The sequence below is a fragment of the Manis javanica genome, chromosome 2 (genome assembly GCF_040802235.1).
Source record: "Manis javanica isolate MJ-LG chromosome 2, MJ_LKY, whole genome shotgun sequence".
Lineage (NCBI taxonomy): Eukaryota > Metazoa > Chordata > Mammalia > Pholidota > Manidae > Manis > Manis javanica.
The window spans coordinates 22,230,443-22,251,235 of record NC_133157.1 but is presented as its reverse complement, the minus strand read 5'-3'; the positions used below and the strand labels follow the sequence as shown (position 1 = coordinate 22,251,235).

The window sequence follows — 20,793 nt, the reverse complement described above, 5'->3', positions numbered from 1 at the left end:
CTAGTGCTAATTCTGTTATTCACCCATTGAGATGCTGGTGTGAAACCCTTAGCCAGAACTGGCAGAGGAAAATGTCTGTCCTGCGCCTGTCTCAGTCCCTGCCTTACAGTATTGATCTTTGCAGGCTTTCATCCCATCCCAGTCTGTGACGGCCTGGGAAACATCAAAACCTTTATTCTAATTGTTGGGAAATCTCAGTGTGTCTTCAGTTGCCCATAAGTCATGTTGTCAGGAGAGTTTTCATCGGTTTTGTTTCTCTGGCTTGGCTATTCATGTTCTTTGTAGAACAAAGAACTAGAACTGATTTGAAGCACTCATCTTAACTTTCTGCTTTGTAAGTGACTGCTTTCGACCTTCTCTGGCATTGAGAATGGCAGGCCACTCTGACTTTGGCAGGAAAAGCTCAGTTTACTGACCAAAGCCACATGAAGAAGTTCTTCCCATGGAAGCTTTGGAGGCTCTGTCTCTTATTCCTTGTGTTGGTTTATAAAGCACCCCCTGGCTGCATAACCTTAGGGTTTACTGCTTAACAGCGTATTGAGGGGGCCACCCCATCCTCTTTCTCGTGCCCTGTCCTGGCTACCCCCGTATCTTTTAGCAGAAGCCCTGTAGGCCCAGCCCTCCAAGAGATGTAGTCCTCAAGCATAGCCAGTGAAAGGGCAAAGGCAACTTCATCACCCACCGTGGGCAGCTGCCTCCTGGGGGAGGCTGAGACATGAGCAGAGGAATTGCATGTCCTTTAAGATGCAGAATCCCCGTTGTCCCAAGTGCCTTTTGTTTCTAGCTGCTAAAACTTTCAGTATGTAAAAGAAATGGTGGAGCTCTATATGTAGCATAGAATGGTCTAGACAACTGTGTGACTAGTTTGTGAGGTCTCACCTGGTCTTAATGTCTTGACCTCCATCTCATTTGAATGCAAAAAGTCAAATTTACCAAGATCCCACTCCACCAATTTCTGGAAATCATCAGTAAAACTCGTAAATTCTGCAAATCTGCTCTGGTCATTTTTTATCCCCCAAAACTGTCCCTCTAGCGCCACATTACTGCTTCATTCTTACCATGGGCCACTGTTAGCAATCTATCCCTATGCACTCTGGACTGTGTTACCCTAAGCTGCCACTCTCTCTGGTCCTGCCTTGTGCTGGTTTGGGACCCAGACCCTTCCCACAGTGAGAGTAAATTCTGCAACCTAACTTTATCCCGGATGAATTGTGGTGCCACTGAGCCAAGATACAGAGTACAGGAAAAGCAGCACAGGAGTGAAGAGGAAAGTTCATTTTGGACATGTTGCCTTTGAGGTGACTGGGATATTCAGTGGAGAGATGTGAGAAACAGTTGGATGTCATCATTGATGAGTGATTGACGTTCTAGGATTCTGGGATGTGGTTGTGACACAGGAAGGAATCACCTCATACAGAGCCCAGCTTTCTACAATGATCCTTCATGTTCCTACTTCTCTCTGGCGGCGCACAGATTCTTGTCTCACCCTGTGGTTTCCATTTCCCCCTCTCCTCTGACACTTGCGCATACCTGCTGGCCTTCATGCCCTGCGGGGGCTCCCTTCCCTGAATGGGATTGTTAAGATATTTTCCCAAGCAGAGCTGGTCTCCCTCTTTTGTACAGACACATTTTGTACAGCTGAGCTGGTGGTGTTCATGGGTATTGTTATTTGGAATTGCAGGATTTTCTGGGTGAAACCACCCTCAAGCATTGAAATGGTGGGATAAATTCAGCAGTTTCGATTTTTCAATGCCTATAAAATTGGTCTTCTAAATGAATGAGGTACTTAAATCTGTATTTGCAGTTCAGAAAGTGAGCTCCAAATCTCTTTTTCAGTTCTGTTTAAGGCATATTTCCAGTTTGGCGTCCCATATTTGGTCAAACCCACTGCTTTGATAACAGCTCTCAGCAGCCCATCTTTTTTTCACCCTGAACTCATTGTGTTTTTAGAATCTAGAGCTTTCTGATGAATCTTTTAATACATAGAGAAGTTCTGAGTTCTCTGGCCAGGATCCTTCCTACCTCAGCTACTCTGCTGAATACCAGTCACTGGGCAAATGCCTGTCTTTGTTTACCCTGATCCTCTCATTCAGTGGCTGCCTCCGTAGTCCATTATGTAGGGCAGGCAAGCTGCTGTCTCACCAGTGAACCCACTGGGCCTCCTGACACTGTGCCTAATTATATTCCCTGTTCTCTGCTACCAGATGCAGTAAATTACATTTCCTCCCAGCTCCCCAACCTGCCAATCCTCTGTTCACGAACAGCAGAGCCATCACCTGGGCAGGACGGGACCAGTAGAGCAGCTGGTAAGTCCTGGGGAGCTGTTTGGTTATGATGCCAGGACTGGCCACAGGACTGATATTTCTTTGAGTTTATTGATGAGCGATACCCAGATTTCCTTATATGGAGCACCTGTCCTCAGCCTAGCCTCAGACATAGAATTTATAGTGGCCACACAGGGCAGGCACTAGGGGGGGAGTCATTGAAGACCAAATGGCAGGGAATATTGAGAAAATCATAAAGCATTTTCCCTCCGGCTTCAGAGGAGTCTGTCTCTTGTGTTTGTGGTCTTTATTTCTGTCCTTATTCTCAAAGTTAATCGGTAGTGTGCCTCCAGGGATTTTTATTTCCTGCATGGGAACTTTACAAGATCAAATGAGCTATGATGGGAGCTGGGCAGAAACTGTTTTCAAAGAGGAGAAGTGTGTTGCCAAAATCCTTTGGGAATCTGTATTATGAACATGTATTCCCAAATCTTCCCATTTCTGGAATTGTTTCTTGGCTGCTGTGGTATATTTAGGAAAAAAAAGTAACAATTTAAAGAACACATGTTTTTCACTAATGTTTCTCACAAGTGTGGATTTTAGAAAGTAATACATTTATGAGTATAAAGTATATAGAGAGCTAGGTTTTGCTCTGCTCAATGCAAATATGCCTCAGAAATCAGAACTGAACGGATGTGAACAGTAAATCTCTATGCTAATCTTTTTGCTCTGGGTAGAAATGCACTGAGGGCCAGGGGTTCAAAGGAAAAAATGAATTTCCTGGGTTGCATGGTTAGTGACAATGTAGGTGAATTCAAATATGAACATCAGATGATGATTCAAAGATTCTAGGTAAGTATGTTTAAAATAAGTCACATATAATAACACCTTTTTGTAAGACAAAACAATCAGAAACTTTTAAGCCAGAGTTAATCTTTTAGATAGGCCAACCTGAATATTCTATGACACAAATAATCTCTCCTTATTTTAATGTAAAAGTAAAGTAAGACAACAAATAAATATTGACATAGGTGTCATGTGTCCTAACTAAATTTAAATATCTGCTGGGTGTCTCTGTAAATATCTTAGCATATTACTTTTATGTACAGATTCACAGAGTTCTAGAGTTGGGTGGGACCATAAGTGGTGTCTAGTCAAACCCAGGCCAGGTCCATGCATCCCTGGACAATTACAGGACGGATAAACCGGAACTTGCAGTCTGCGTCTGTGCGACAGAGGAATCACTGGCAGTGATTTAAGCTGCAGACTCTTAAATGCTCCCAGGGGCCCTTCTGGGATCAACTCAGGTACTAACTGTTCAAAAGTCACACACCTTTCTGCTTGTTATTAGAGACTTGGGTGTGACAGTGCCCAGTAGTTGTGGGTAAACAACTTCCTCACCCCTCTGCAATTTCCTGCATCCTACAGGACCGGTGATATCATTCAACTAATGGATCAACCCAAGGAGGACACAGTGTACGAAAGCTAATTTTTAAGGGATTTAAAAAGGATTTGAGCAGTGTTGTTAACCAAGTTCAGTTAAGTTCCAGAGTAGTGTGTTAATGTGATGGCAGGGCTGTGTATGTAGAAATACACATACATCACAGCCTAGCATCCTTCATATTTGAAGATACTGCAAAACAATGATCCAATCCCCAAATGCATTTCTAGAAAGTATTATATGATCAGAATCTTTAAAAAATAAGTTCATATGTACTTTTGTTTATTAGTTAAGAACTAATTTGCGTTAAGTGCATCTACTGTGGAAACTCATGTAAGAGCAGTGTGTGGAAAGAATCTCATTTGGTGTGGTTAACTCCTTTGTCCAGGCTGTGTTTGGAATAGAGTATCCAGATTCATTCTCAGCAGGGCTGACAGTTGCTGACAGAGCATGGATGGCATACCGATTAATGACACTCACCTCTGAGATTCTCCATCTTGCTTTAGGAATGTCCTTTTGGAAATTTGCACAGTCCTAGGGCTGTTTTTATAAATGTCACTTGTCATTACTCAACATAATGACAAATGTTCTGGTTGTTTGGAGTTTGGGAAGTTTAGCATGCTTTGTAAATGGGAATTTATTTAGGATCATTGCTTTTCAGAGTTAAGAGGTATCTATTCCAATCTCTATTCAAATATGGAGGTCAGAATATAGCAGCCCTGCAAAGAGGCCTCAAACCCCAGTCACACTTCCCCAGGCAGCCCATTCTATCTGTAATTAGTTCTGACTGTTGGGAAGTTCTTCTGGTCATTTGTCTGCCTTCATCTTCTACCCACTGGTCCTTATCCTACCCTGGAAGCTACTCAGAACAAACCTAAATTGTGATTTCCCTTTAAGTATTTGAAAATGACTCTCATTCCAGGTCTTTCCCAAATCCCCATTCTTTGTCCCTTTAATACCCATAGCCCCAGTCTCTTCAGCAAACAGTCCTGAGACGATGAGATTACTTTGAGGCACCCTCCATCATCCCTGCCTCTCCCCAGCAAACACTCCCCACTTTCTTTCTAGCCTTCCTGCCCTGCGGTGCTCAGAGCTGCTGCTGGGGGCGGGGGGTGAGGGGATGGGGGGCGGTGGTAGGCTGGTCGCCGCAGAGCAGAGCGTGACGCTGCAGACCATGGGACTCACTTTGCTGACACCCGGGCCTTTCACTGTCAGGTTCTAAAGTAAAGCCTCAAAGTCTCTGGACATGTTCTGCTGCTCAGCCTCATCTCCTTTACAGTGTAGTTGTTCCAGAATCATTTCAGTTGAAATGTACAATCTCTTCTTCCCAATTTTTTCATACTGTTTCACCTGCTCACACACAGAAGATCCTACAAAATTCTTTCTTAATCTCAAAGGGCAAGAATAAGGATGAGCTGTGTGCCTTTCTGCCCTTTGTAGATTTGATCTGACTATTAAATTTCTTCTTGTTAGATTGCCCCTCCTGAGGGTCAGGAGTCCCCTGGGGTCACCGAGGAGCCCCTCTGAAAGTCGGGGAGGGGAATGGTGTAAAGGGATGTGGTTGTCGGGGCCCAGGTGTTCTCTCCCATTTCAAACACGCAGCTCCTCTGTCCTTGGGTTTATAGATTGTATTTCTGCATTGTGCTTCAGTTGAATAAAGGGGTTGACAGTTTTGAAAATGAAAACTCTCTTTTCTATTGTTGGGGTCTTTATAGCTCACGATTGTGGCACCACATAGCCTCGCTTTTCTTCTCAAATAATACCACCTCAGTTCTGAAAAGCAGGCTTTCATTGTTTTTTATCACTGACCTAAACATAGCACAGTTGGAACCAAAGTCAGAGGCCTGCGGCACACTGGCAGGGGCTCCTGGCCCCTGAGAATCCTAAATTGGCACCTACGGGGCATGATCATTAACCAGTAGCAAGTTCGGCAGTTGTCCTGACACCCAGAACACACGTTTCTGTCTTGTCCTCAGGAATATAAGGGACTTTGTGACAATCCAGATATGCTATATCTCCGTCATTTGCCTAATCTGTCGAAAGACCTTGAACAAGAAAGAAAATGAGATTTAAACTGTATACTGTCTGCCTGATGAATCTATACTGGCTCTTCATGGTTTCTGCTCTTTGAAGACTTACTCTAGAACTCAGCCATCCATGATGTCAAGCTACTTCTATGCCTAGTTTATGGAATTCCTTCCTTCTAATTTTTTAAAATCAGAACTTGGAGTGCCTGTAGCTCCTTTCCTGGTGTACAAGATTCTTGAGATGTACTCATCAATAAGGGAATTACTGCCCTAGGCCCAAAGCACTGAGAGCATTTATATCCCTGGGTGCTTCATTATTTTTCAGTCTTCTCCACTCATCTGGGCTTTGCTTCCCTCCTAACAATATTCTTTCTGGCACTTTTCAGATTGAAAACTGTCCTCCTGGACTAAAAAGATGGAAGCAAAGTTAGATATGAGAATTTCGCTTTTGCTTTTGTTATCCATCAATGTCATACCTTTGTTGACTTATTTTTGTTAATACTAAGGTGTCTTGGGAAAAAAAAATAACTCAAAGAAATTTTTGAATACTAGTTTTAAAGTTAGAGATTGCCCTCTGGGATGAGAGGGGGAATCCAGTCTGAATTAATTTCCTCATGTTCATTGTTGACATCACAGTAGCCAAGTTTGTATCTCAATCCTCAAAAGAAGGTGTGAACATATATATCTCATGCCTGAAGGGACAAGACTGCGCATAGGTATGTTCAGTCAATAAGCCGAGCATATGCATTGCTTCTCGTCCATATTCCAGGTAAGATGCCAGCCACTGGATGTTCATTATATTGGGATATCTCACTTCTGGGTGACAGTCACGATCTGGCTGTCTACTACCCTCCTGTTGTACTATACACATCGCTGACTCATGAGCCACACAGGCTGTTCACAGCACTGGTGGACATCAAAGCTGAATACCCTTCATACAAATGGGAAAAGTGAGGCCCAGAGAGGGGCTGTCCTCTGGAATTCAGACCCACTGTCTTTCTCCCTTCCCCAAAACCTCTCTTCTTACTCACTAATGACAGTGGGATGTGTCATTTTATATTTTACATGTGGACCCTCAGCCTTACACTTCCTCCCACGGATCACAGTTAGTCAAAGAACGTGAGCTGGGGGAAGCCTGAGTCAAGGGGTTTGACAGCGATTGAGTTTTTCATCCTCAGGGAACGCAGTGTCTTGTGTACACTCCTGGCTGGATTCTGAAATGGAATCACGGCAGCTGGTCCCCCTCCCCTCCCCTGCGTCAAGCGCTCTTGTTTCCTTGTTCCTAGGCTCCTGTCAGCCCTTACAGATGCTCCCTTTGCCAAAGCCAAAGGTCACGGCATGAGAGCGTGTATAGAGCCAGGGGGATAAGTTTGAACCAGAATCAAGCATCCTGTGCTCTGCAGACCCATCTCCCTGGGCTCTGCAGCATGCATGCCAAGCCACGAGAGCTTCTCATCCCACCCTCAGTCTGGTTTTTAGGCAGGGTCTTCCCCAGGGGCCTCCCACTCTAGCCCACACCTGGCTATTTTCAGGACTTAGAAATTGGGATTGCAAACCCCCACCAGCGTGTCTCTGCTTTTTCAGGGTTGTTCTCCTTATTGACCAGAGTTATGGGGGACCAAGAACCTTGAAAACCAAACACAGAAGCCCAAAGTCAAAGCACCAGTTCAGTCATTCATTTGTATCCCTTTGCAAAAGTCAGCCACTTACATTAGGTTCTTATTCCTCATTAACAAAATGAATGTATTACTCCCCTGTCTCACTGGTTAATTGGAAAGAACAGCAAATATGCTTCATGTACTCCAATCTTACTGTCGTCATTATGGCATATTAGGAAATCAATAGTTAAATATATCATTTTATACAAACATACTTCCAGACCTGAGTCATCCTATCATTGAAACTTCCACTGGACTGTCTTCTTTCTTTTGTCTCTGTCTCTAGTTCTTTTCTATTTTGAAGAGCTTTTCTTCAAATAGTTTTCTTTATGTCCATGAGGGTTTTTCAAAAACTCTTTCAGGGGCTCCCCAGAAAGCCTCCTCCCTGAGCAGCATCCCCTCCTCTCTTTTTTTTTCGATAAAGTGAGACCCAAAGATGCCCCTCATCACCATACAGACTGTAGTGAACCTGTGGCACGGGGAAGCTTGAGAGAAGGAAACGGAGGATCAGAGAGTATTTTTCATGGTTGGAGACCACAGCATGATGTACTTGAGAGGTCTCTGGTATGCACTGCTTGGTAGCAATAAAAAGCAGAAAAGTTTTTAAATTTGTGTACATACATCAAAAATGAAATGTTCAATTTAAAATGTACATCTTATTTCCCTACCAGTTCATCACCACCCTAATTCACATTTGAAATATTACTGGCTGAGAACTGACAAGATGTAAGTGGGTAGTCATACATAACACATTTAAGATAAAGATTTAGGACTCCTGTGTGGTTTTCTGAGTGACTAACAACAGTCACATACGTGTATCCATGAAATCTAAATATTGCCTGTGTGTTAAGCTGGAGCTTCTCAAAGTGTCCACCAGAGTATCCCTTACAAGAGAAGAGAGTGAATGAAGACAAGAAATGTGAGGCCAAATCCTGAAGAAACCTGCTAAAAATGGGTGGTTCCTTTGAAAATTTATGTTTTTATCTGGGAGGGAAAAAAATACAGACGGATATTGTATTTTAGATGTAACATGTCTAGGTTTACTTTATTATAAAAATATCTTAAATGCTCTATCCTGAGTCTAGAAACATTGGAAGGACAATGTACAACATGTGCATATAAGTATTAGTATGCAACCCTAGTTAAACTGTGTCACACGTGGTTCGATCGCAGAGCCAGGTTCAATCCCAGAGCCATTTCACACTTAGAAATTAGTTTAAAATCAAAAGAATATTAAAAGGAATCCAATTCATATCTTCACACTGAGAAGAACTTCATATTTCCTTCTCGTTCTTCCAATATCCCTCTCCGAAGCATCAGCCAACACCACAGAACATTGCCTCTCTGTCCATGTCCCATGCAGCTGTCACTCTCTCTTCTAAACTCCGTTCTCAGCTCTTCATGGTCTGGAGCTACTTAACCGTTCTAGCAAAGAACTTCTCATTATCTCTCCTTTCTGTCCAGTCTCTGATTCTAGGAACAGACAAAGACAAAGTGAGGGTGAGGTTTGGGTTGGTGGGAAAGGGAATGTTGGACCAAAAACGATAGCATTCTCAGTGGTGGGCGGAGGAAGGTGGACACCTCTAAGATTCCCATGTTAGTAATTGGCATCCTGTCCCATGTGGATGTAATAAAGTAGAATGTTCTATTTCATATTCTGTGTTGATTACAGACCAATGTATCATTTTGTTCATGTATTACTGAGTTTTGGAGGTGTAATTATAGATATTGTACCTATAACAACTGACAATCATTATCATCATCTTTATTTTTAAATATGTCCCATGACTGTGTTAAATGTGAGAGGACATAATATTTCAACCTAAAACTTTGTTTTTTCATATAAATGTGATATTTAAAGAACAGTCTTTTAGAGTCCATGCGAAATTTTTAATGCTTATTCTACTTCCCTGATAACACATTTTATGGGAAATCAAGAAGTACCTGAGACAAACATTTCTCTTGACATCACCGTCATTGTGTGAGTCTGTGTTCCTCTATGACAAATACTGGCTGTCCTCCCTTTGGGTCACTGAAGTAAACTCAAGGTCTTTGTGCTGAATAAGTGAAACTTTCAAAATGGACATGATGACAATCAAGCACTGGATTTTGCTTCATAGTCTTTTTAGTTTTAAATGTGAACCATGAACAGATTGTAACTGATTTCCTGAGCAGATGGAACAGTACCATCGGTGTTTTCTTAACCAGTCCAAAAGTTAATTACTGTGTGTACCTTATCACTGGTGTCATGTCATACGAAGTACTTGTGACTAGATTAAGACAACCCAGTTAGACTTCTTGGGTAGTTGGTAGCATTTGTTTCTCAGGTATGTATATCAGGTATTTTCTATACAAAAGGCTCTAAGGTAGGTGCTGCTGGGGAGGGGGAATCATAGAAAGATGTCAGGCAAAAAACCAGCCTTCAAGAATCCTAAAAATCTGCGGAGCTAGTAGAACATTCCCACAAATAATTATACTACTGAACGGAATGTGTTCAATGCCTTTGGAGAAGTTTAGAAGTATTTAGAGAACCCCAAGAAGAAAGGGATGACTTAGAGAGGGGAGGATCGAAGAACAGTTATGGAAGAGGGGCAGGTGACCTAGGCCTGGATGGATGAGGTGTATTTGGATATATGGAAGCTCAGAAGTAGGACATCTCAGGAGAAGGGAATTTTAACAAAAGCAGGAACTATTTGGTTGTGTTAGAAAGGGAATGATTCAACAGGTAGTTTGGAACACAGGGAATTTGTAGTCATTCTGAAAGAGTAGGGACTCAAAGGCAGTGATAAGCAGACACGTGATGTGGGGCTCTAGGAGACTGACTACCAGGGGAAAGGATGAGAGGCGGCCTAGGCTAAGACAACAGGGGGAAGGATGCTGAGTGTCCGGGGAACAGCCAGAAGTCTGTTACGGCTGGAGTGTACGTGGGATGAGATGGCTGCCGGACAAGCCCAGAAAGGAAGGTTGCAGATTCCAAAGGGAATTATATGCTCTGCTATGGAGTCTGGTGTTTGTCTTATACAGACAAAAGGAACCAATGGTTTCTAAGTAAAGTCCTCTGGGGGCAAGATGGATCATAGGCTGGCAGGGGTCAGTAGACTTTTTCTATAAATGGCCAGACCATAAATGTTTTAGACTTTGTGGACCACTTTGGCTTCTGACACATATTTGGTTTTTTCTTTTTCCTTTTCTCTTTTTGAATTCTTTCCTTTCTCCTTCCTTCCTATTTCCTTCTTTCCCCCACCCCTCCTCCCTTTTACAATCTTTTAAAAATGTGAAAACCATTCTTTGCTCCTTTGGCCATACAAAAGCAAGCCTCGGGCTACCTGTGGCCTGTTGTCTGTAGGAGGAGAGAAGTGGCAGGTGAAATCAGAAGCAAGGCTATTGTGCAGACAGCAGAAGAGGGCCTGGCTTCGGGCAGAGTTGGTCATGAGGAGACACATGGGCACAGATCTGAAGTATAATTTAATTACTCTCAGCAATTGTTTGGCTGTGGATAATTAGAAAGAAAGGGACAAATCAGGTGTGATTCTGAGGCTTCTTGCTTGAGAGACTAGGTGGTATTGGTATTATTTAACAGAAGGCTTTGGGGAGTTCTGAGAGGAGAAGATAAATTCCATTTCAAAGCTGCAGAGGCTGAGGTATCCATGGGTCATCCAGGGAAAGAGAAGGGTGCCCAGGGACAGTCGGCCCATGGGTCTAACACCCGGGTTCCTCCCATCCAGAATGTGTGAACCTCACAGGGAGCCTCTGAGGTAACATGGAGTGTCACTCCAGATGACAGGATAGAGCTGGTCCTCAGGAACCCCAGACAGGCAGCAAGATTTAGGGTGAGTTGGAGAGGATGAGACTAGAGCAGGAAGATCTGGTTGGAAGCTCTTGCAATAGCCTAGGGAAGAGGAAACAGTGTCCCAGATTGAGTGGTAGCAGTGGAACAGAAAGAAGGTGATGGATGAGCAAGTATGTAGCAGAATCACGCAGACTTGGCACTGTATGCACAGGAGAAGAAAGAGGCCTTCTGTGATCATGATCTTCAAATTCCAGTGTCATGGCATGCTGCTGCCTCTATCTGTTCTGTTTCTGTTCTGTTTGGGTGACCTAGCTGATGGACTAAAGTGCAAATGTCCTGTTATAGTACAGTGGAGGTAGCCATGTCTCCCCTGCAAAAACCTTTGCAAAGTCTGCATTAATAGTAAAAGGAAATGTAGGAAAAAACAGTGGAATATTTGGTGAAAGAGCTTTAAAAAGAAATTTAAGGTGTGTTGGAACTAGGATACATCTTAACCATAGGCTGTAAAAATTTTTTTTAAGCCTAGAGTAAGCTCTCCATCAAGGTAAACTTGCATGTTGCCAGCCTCCCTGTAATTTGTTACACTGGATCTAAACAGTTGCTTGTGTCTGTAGCTGATCTTCCTCAGAAGTAGAAGTACCACTGGTATATGGTGACTCTGTACATCTGTTTCCAGTGCATTAAGCTGCTATGTTAAAATACATACATAACCACTTCTGTCCACAATGTGCACTCACTCTAACACTCAAGATGCTTTGGCAGTTAGTCTAGAAGGGCACAAAACATTTTTAAAAAAATCTGTTTGGCAATTAACCATTCACTGGCTTTTTTTGTTGTAACATGCACTTCCTTTCTCTTGTTTTCATTCAAGCTGTGTACGCCATGGAAATTAATGTGGAGAAAGACAAACAAACAGGAGAGACCAAGATTCTCTCTACATCCACCATTGGCCCAGAGGGGGTCCATCAGAGAGGAGTCAAGGTCTGTGATGATGGTACCAAAGTAGTATATGAGGTACATTCAGGAGGCACCGTAGTAGAAAATGGAGTGCACAAATTAAGCTCAAAGGATGTAGAAGAGCTTATTCAGAAGGCTGGACAATCAAGTTTAAGAGGAGGGCATGAGTCAGAAAGGACTGTGGTTGCAGATGGGAGCCTCAGCCACACTAAGGAACACATGCTCTGCAAAGAAGCCAAGTTAGAAATGGTACATAAGTCTAGGAAAGATCACTCTTCTGGGAATCCAGGGCAGCAAGTCCAAGCCCCCAGCACCCAAGGGCCAGAGACAAACTTGGATCAACCAGTCACCATGATTTTCATGGGCTACCAAAACATCGAGGATGAAGAGGAGACTAAAAAGGTGCTAGGTTATGATGAAACCATCAAGGCAGAATTGGTCCTCATTGACGAAGACGATGAGAAGTCACTGCGGGAGAAGACAGTGACGGACGTGTCCACTATTGATGGGAACGCAGCTGAGCTTGTGTCTGGGAGGCCAATCTCAGACACCACCGAGCCCTCGTCCCCAGAAGGGAAAGAAGAGAGCCTAGCCACAGAGCCAGCCCCAGGTACCCAAAAGAAAAAGCGCTGTCAATGCTGTGTTGTCATGTGACCACTTCTTTCTCCCCCTTTCTTCTGGGTGGCCTCTGCGCTCTCCACCACTCACGTAGACCTCACTACGCCACTAACTGCAATACTGTGAACTGGAAGCAAACACCTGCCTTGCCTTGCAGTTGGATTGCTTTGATCTCTCTTTCTTTCCCCCTTTACGTTTTTCTCCAGTTTCCTCACCTGAGAGACAACGTGCATGTGTGTGCTTCATTCTTTCCAAGAACTTGCTTCCCCTTCTAAACCTTTCCTTGTGTCTTCAAGAGTGAATCAATTCCTTACTGCTCGATTGGAATGGACTGTTCACATCAGCCAAGTTACATAGTAGCCTTAATTTACTTGACTGGAATTGAACCCATGGGCACCAGGGGTTTCATTTTGTAGTGTGATCCTGTAACGTAGTCATATATTACTATTTCGATGATTTCTCATTTGCCTCCCTTGCTGTGGATCTTTGCTTTTATATCTTGTGTGGCAAAATGCTCTTGGCTCTAGCCAGTTGCTAGTGTAGCCAAAAGTGGACCTTACTTAGATGTCCAATCTAGGGTAATGCTTTTTGCTGCCTTACGTAAACTTCCAGATTACAGTATTGTGCATCTATGGCTTTCCTTCTGTTAAAACTGAAGTGAACTTGATGTAAGAGAAAAGAACCCAGTGCTTGTCACAGCTGGAATGTAGGGACTGGTTCTATAAGCTGCCCATCAGCAGCTCTCTCTTTTCCTACGACTTAACTGATGGACCCTTTAGCAAAGAAACACCCTTTTTAATTTTCTAAGGACATGAAACATTGTTTTAAGCATCAGTAGTGATCTCCCAACATAGGCAAATCTTCAAGCCTTGCTTCTATTCTCTCAAGAAATTGTAAATTTTTATATTGTTTTCTTTTTCACGGATATTTTCTGATCTTGTCAATCTGTTTTCAACGAAGGGATCGTTTTGAGTAGTACCTCTGCAGTGACCATATTTCTAAAACAGTCTTTCTGACCTACAGTGGTTGCTGCAATATGCTCTCACTTCATTGTGGATGGTGCTGTAACTTAATTACTGTTCATCTTACCTGTCCAGCTCATTATAGAGCCTTACTTCTGGGCTTTTTTCTTTCTGTCCCCATGAGAAAGAGAGTGTTTCCTATATTGTCACCATGTAGGTTTATCCACCCCTCAAAATAACCATAAAATGTAAAAAAACTTTTAAAGATTAAGAAAGACCTATCTTTCCACAAATGCTCAGTGGCACATTGGCTGAGCTTCTTAAAGCATGTTTCTTAAAATTCTGAAGGTTTCAGAACATTGCGTCAAAGAATAGTTCTTAATCTGCAACACGATGAACAATTCTTTGAATAAATTCTTAGCACTCCCCCAGAGCACACAGCCACGTGTATAGTAAAACCAAAGGGAACCAATTTATTAAAATAATAATGTGTTAATAAAGATGTAACATTTTAACTGATTTTAGTAACAGAGATATCTTAACTTCATTTGCCCAAATGGTCATAGCATTGTAAATCATTCACAAACCTATGTTCCCTAGGACATAGGTTTCAACAAACATTCACTAAGACATACTACATCAAGTTTAACCTCTGTGGAAAGCAAATGAGAAAAAAAGTAAGTCTTGAGAAAAATTTTATTACAGAGCCAATTAAATTTGTCTTAAATAGCTTTCTTAGTGCTAAATCTAACTATTATTTTTTTTAATTTCTTGGCCTGAAATTATATTTATTCCAATTGGGAAAGAAAATAATATTTTTTGTTGTTCAAAGTTAATCTTTCTCAAAGAATTATATTTTAATGAGCACGGAGTGAGTCATTTTATCACCACTGTGTAAACAAACAAGTGGAAGAAGGAAAAAGGAGCTGAAGTTCTGTTTTCGTAGATGAATTCCATACATGGCTTGGTTTTGGACAGCTGAGGGAATTACCTCTCAGTCTCAGGTTCACCAACGCAGCTGTAATTGAAGGAAACTGCTCTCTTATCTAGAAATAATAATCTGACGTGTGGCTGTAAATCTCACTGTTCTCAGCTTCATGCTCCTCAGTAAATGGTCTCTAAAGTGTCATTTAACATTAAATAAAAGGACATGCCAGGTAAACCTATTTACATAGAAAAAAAGCAGCTTCAGTGTTTTGGACAATCTATTATTTTAATAATTTATCTAAGGAAGAAACAATCTAAAAGTTTACCATAACTTATCTTTTTTTGCTCACTTGGGAATTAAAACTATTCAATGAGTTTTTAAAAGCACAGGAAGTGAAATGGTAGAATTGGGAACCTTTGGGCTTGCCGTGTGATAAACAGTCTTCTAGGACTGATAATTTCCTGAAATGACCTTTTCTTCCTTCTATAAGTGGCCTAGTTCCCCTCTCACCACAGCACTACCCATAAGATTCAAAAGACCAACGATAACCTCATTCTCATTCATCAATTATTATTATAAGGATTGGCAAGTTATCTATGAGAGTTCTTTCTATACTTTTAGTATTAAAGCTTATCACTTGATGATTTTTAAAGACATGTTACCTTTATTAAAATGCTCTGAGGCCACAGTAAGTGCTTGAGGTGTTTGAATATGGCATATATTTGCATATTATACATCATTCCTGTCCTAACGGGGTTCCGCCTCAGCCAGTACTTTTATGGGGTGAGTCCCCTACCCTTCATAATGAAAATGTCAACACCTTTGTGATTGTGAACATCCTGCCTTCCCTGTGGTTATTGGCATTCTCTCTGTCAAAACTTTCTTATGTAAGGTTATCACACCCTCCCAAAATACAGGGTATTGACTTATATACAATGAGACTAAGTAGAGAATTAATAATGAAGCTGCAAACCATGATCTTTTTTGAGCTAATGGTTAGTTAGACTTTCTTTTAAAATCATAGAAAGAGGAGAAAGAGGGAAAGGAGGGAGATTACATTGTTTATAGAGATTTTCAGTGGCATTTAATTCAAGATCCTTGAATAGATAAAATGATAAAGTATAGCTTTACATATCCTGAGAAGTCTCGATGATGTGTATATCCTTGCCACTGTTTTCCTTTGATGTGCAATAGGACAAATTAAGGGGAATTCTTTTTTACTTTGTACCTATTAATAATTATATTAGTTCCTTATATAAGTAAAAATTAGTTGCCTCTAACAGTGATTTGACAATGTCCAGTGGTGTCACTTGGGGTTGTGAGTAGAGAGGACAAGAGGCTGGGAATTCCCTTGTGACCAAACCCAAAACATCGTTTCCTTAAACCTCCTGAGGTCTAAACAACCTAAAATTATTTAGACTTTTAGAAAGTAAACAAATCCTAGATTCATTTGATTTGACTCCTTTCTGAAATGTTAATAGACATGTATATGCTTCAAATTTCTGCCTGTTCTAGTTTCCTCCATATATGGCTATGTAGTTTCCTAGAGAGCTCTGTTTCTGTCATCTCTAGAGCAAAATGTGGATGCCAAGTGTGAAAACAACTTATTCGTCTTCACTTCCTTCAGAATTTCCCTTCAAGGGACCACAGAACACCCTTGACAATGACCATTTGTTTAATGCCAGTGAACCAATGGACAGCAAAAGAGGAAGGAGGACATAGGGTGACAGAGGCAAAAATGAACTATTAGACAAGTTCTTTTCAGACAGCATTAAAGTCCTGTCAATTTAAGACATAGGTGAACATAGACAAAATATGCACGGAGGGTGGTTTTTTGGTCTTATGATCTAGAAGCTCAGCCATCTCTGTCACTGGAGCCACTATGGAGTTGAACTCTCCCAAGGGCCCATTCCTTGTGGGAATATTCTCATCTCTCGAAATGTTACTTTGTTTACAAACAAAATCCATTCCAAGGCTAGGAGTTTTAAGTTGTGTTTTTGGTTATTGTAACCACAAATTTTCAGTGTAGTTAAGATATAAGTTTCAGAAACATTGTAAATATGCAATCTTTTAGAAGTTCCTCAATTTACTAACCAAGGTCTGTAAGACCTGCACTGATTAGGATAGAACTGGAAAGTATCCTTTGTCCTGTTGGCTAGGGCAACCCAGCAGGTACGGGAAGTTATGGTCTGTGTCACCAAACAGCTCCAAGTCATGAGCAAGATGTGATCTCTGATTACTGCTACCAGTTCACCTTCATGGTGTAGCCCTCTTCTGGTCTTATCAGGAAAACTTTCCTGCATTTTCTAGGGACAAAGAAATGTCACTCTTTTATAAGGAGCACAATGCAGTTATATGTCCATATTTTTGTAGCTTCAGTAAACTCCATAATAAAATTCCCATTTTATAAAAACCAATATACTAATTATTTGAATGTAGAAAAAAATAGAATAGAGATTACATCCAGAAAGTTTCAAAGGGCAGTTTCACTGGGGATCCTTAGACCAACCTCACCCTTCCCACTTAAGTTTTATATGACTTAAATAGGCCTCTGCTTCCCCTCTCCACTCCAGTCTAGCATAGGATGGTCAGAACCATAGCAAATAAACAGTTGCTTTTAACATTAAAAGACAATATGTAATTTTGAGGACTGCAGGCTTACTGCATCAAAGATCTGGACAGCCTTAACTTTTATAAAAAAAATCGTTTTTCAATGCTCTCTTTTACTAAGCAGGACAACAAAATGTTTCCTGAAATTAATGACTTTTGTATATTTTTGACTATTTTCTAAGTTTCTACAGGTTGAGGTGTAAATGGTCATCTCCTCCCCTAATGCCTCTTACTAGTCACCTGAGGCTATTTTTTGCAAGGCACTGCCTTTTTATCAAAAGAAAAGTGTGTCTCATGAACCATAAAATTCTCCCTAGACTTCAGGCAGTCCTTCTTGAGTGAAAGAACAGAAATACACAAAGAAAAGAATTACAGGGTGGCTTTCTTTTTATTTCCTATGATTAATGTACTGTATGGTATATATGTTTACAGAATGTATCTGCCTTGTGATGTTAACAAAATGAATGACAAAAAGAGTTCTGATGTGCCATTTTTGAAAGTTTGCCTTAGCATCACTGTTTATGTTCTTCTATTCTGTCCTTTTAAAACTGCAGGTTGTGTTCCAAAGCTGTATTAACACAACATTCTCTTCCCCACCCCTACCCAGCCCTCTTCAGAGCTGTGAATTTCATCACAGGAGCGATGAGGTAGAACCTTGCAGGTCTGGCCCCGGGGGGATAAAGAAGGCATAGCTTGGGCATTGCCTCAGCCCTCCCTGCCAAGTAACCACGTCCCTGTGTTCTCTTCTGAGCCTGCATCTGCAGTATCAGACTCAGACATTCCTGGGGCAGGCCACATGGAACTCATGACCTCTGGCAGTCCTTCCCACTGTAGGGAGGCGAACTTGTGGACTCTCTATCTGGGTCTGGGAGTGTATTCTTAAGCACAATGGGCATAGCTTGAAAAAGCAAGAGAGATGGACTCAAAGGGCGTGACTGAGCCATAACCAAGGGGTATGCCCATTCATTATAGCCTAAGATGAGTAACGTGATATGGGTGGGAGTAAGGAGAGGCTATAGAAATGAAATATTTTACCTTTATGTATTTTTTTAGGGAAAAATATTTTTATAATGAAATCTATATGTATTATGAAGCTTGAGTTTGAAAACACCCTTGATTTAGTTATTTCTCCATTCCCTTCAGGTAACTTTCTGGTGAGTTCTGTAGCGCTAGCCCACACCTTGGAAGGAGTATGAATGAAAGTTCCGTGACCTGCTGCTGTACTACCACTGCATGAAATTCAGTTTTTCCAAACAGACCTAGGTTGTAAGATCAAGCTTTCTATACCTGTGACTAGATAAACTATGTTTTATGGCTTAGCTCTCTGAGCAACACCTTTAATAATATATAAGGATCTTTTGGAATCAGATAGCTATTTTAAATATAAGCCAAGCCCAGCAACTATCAAAGTCCATCTCTCACATATTTAAGGAGTAATTGCTACTTTTGAGGTTAAGGGACCACTCACTATGGTACATTTGAGTCATATATGTGAAATATTGAGTCAAAAGTACCTGGCCATCTGCAGCATACATATAAATGTGTAAATGACAATATAAAACTTACCAGGTGTTGTTAGCCTTGTAAATATCAGTGGGACTGCATCATACTTCAGAGTTAAGTAAAAATAGGGAAGAATTGTCTTTATCATCCATAATGGAAATTCTGAATTTTTAGAGTTTTTTTACCCTATTTTTTCTACTGCCAAATTCCTGAGTTTCCTTTGCAATCACACTCAGTCTCATGAAGATTTTCACCCACATGTATTCCTCCCTCTGGGAGACAGAGCAGCTCAAGCCTCAGAGCTTCTTCATCACTTCTGTTAGAGTCTCTTACCAGGCAGTGTCCTTCCTCTCTCTGCGCCCTTTTCTCCTCCCCTGCAAGACTAAGATCCTTTGTCCGACAAGGCCAGGTCATACACACTCTCTCTGTTACAAGAAAAATAATCCCTTTGGTTTCCATGCAAATCATTTTCATTTCTTCACCACTAGCATCCTTCCAACAGGCTCAACTCAAAGCCAGCTGTGAGCATTAGCCTCATGGAGACAACCCCAAAAATGGAAGAACTGTGCAGTCAGTACCTGTGGGTGCTGAGGGAGAGCCAGCCTAGGCTCACGTCACCTCGGGAGGCTCTCAGTCTCTAGCAGACACGGGTAGGGAGCCATCCAGTCCCTTGGTTTTGCAACAAGTCTTCATGAACGAAGAGGCCACTGGGCAATGCCTGATCTGAACTACTCTGTGTGCAGCCCCTCCAATTCTGTGATTCCCTATTCTAGTGGAAAGAGTGCTAGCCTTTGTGGGGTTCTGGAACATTCTATCCTCCTCTCAAGCTCCTGACCTAGTAGAGTTAAAATCATACAGGGGTTCTAGAAAATGTTGTGTCTGATGCAGCTTTTCAGTGAATGTAGGTTGTTGATGGAATTTTCAGCTTTAGCAGCTCACTCGGGGTGAGTGACGTCTCTGTAAATATACCCATTTTGTGGTTGGTTGGGGGTGGGGTGGGGCGGGAGCCTGTCGTGCTTACTCTGAATTAGACTTGCTGGGCTAGCTGCTGTACTTTGTAACCTGAAGTGTACTTTGACTGTTCTGTTTCCTTCGGATGAAAACAAAACAAAAACCGACATCAGAAATAACACTGCCAGTGACAGCCGATGCTGTACATGTAGCTTCTCTCTGTTCTTCTGTACAGTATTAATAGACAATAAACTGCCTTTTCACTGCATCTACCTCTGTGTGTCTGTGACCCGATTCTTTCCCCTTCTCACCTGCCATGAGTGCGCATCAGGCCAGACTGTGCTAGGAGCGCCTTCGACGGCTCACTAAAACTGAACACTGATCCAGTGCCTTTCAAACTTGAGTGTGCTTCAGCCTCACCTGGAGGTACCTGCTAAGAATGTGGATGCTCAGTCACACCTGTGGAACTCAGATGGCGATTCTGAGGTGGGGCCCAGTAACCTGCATCTGTAATCATGTCTCCACGTGATTCTGATCACATAGTACTGGCCATCCATGGGTTTGGGTGCCCTTTGGTGGGAATCCCTGTGACTTGCCTGTCCTAGCTGGTTTCCACACTAACTAATCCCATCTCCCAACATTTCCTCTCTCATACCTGCTCTCGCACATCTGTCTGCACACGTATTATCCTTTTTCTTGCTCCTGGCAAACCCCCAGCAGCAGCATTGACTGGTCTATGGGTCTAACTCTGTCTGCCCCTTAGGTTAAGTATAAGAGACCATCCACTGCAATCTTCTAGAGAGGAGCATATGAAGACACTGGGGACTTTGTTATTCTTCTTTACAGCTGTATCCTCCTTACCTAGGATGATAGGGTCAGCAAACTTTTTCTGTAAATGGCCAGATAGTAAATATTTTTTGCTTTGTGGGCCAGGTAATTTCTGCCGTAACTACTTAGCTCTGCCAGAAAGCAGCCATACACTACATGTGTGAATGAGTGTGACTATGTTCCAAATAGATCTTACTTATAAAAACAGACAGTGGACCAGATCTGGTCCTCGAGCTTGTAGTTTGCTAACCCCTGA

The 20,793-nt window shown here is 41.9% G+C and overlaps 1 protein-coding gene across 9 annotated transcripts in view; it reads left to right on the top strand.

The window, feature by feature from the left end:
* The window catches only part of PALM2AKAP2 (PALM2 and AKAP2 fusion), a 416,273-nt gene that overhangs the window by 223,764 nt on the left and 171,716 nt on the right, over window positions 1–20,793 (top strand). For 3 of the 9 annotated variants that reach the window (XM_036990572.2, XM_036990574.2, XM_036990576.2), the window contains 2 exons: window positions 2,205–2,306; window positions 12,052–12,747. The exons of 2 other annotated variants lie outside the window; for them this stretch is intronic. In XM_036990572.2, the coding sequence (XP_036846467.2) occupies window positions 2,205–2,306; window positions 12,052–12,747 (798 nt within the window). Of the gene's footprint in view, window positions 1–2,204; window positions 2,307–12,051; window positions 19,978–20,793 lie in introns of those variants that run through there. 4 more of the 9 variants (XM_036990579.2, XM_036990578.2, XM_036990575.2 and 1 more) reach the window with 3 other exon arrangements.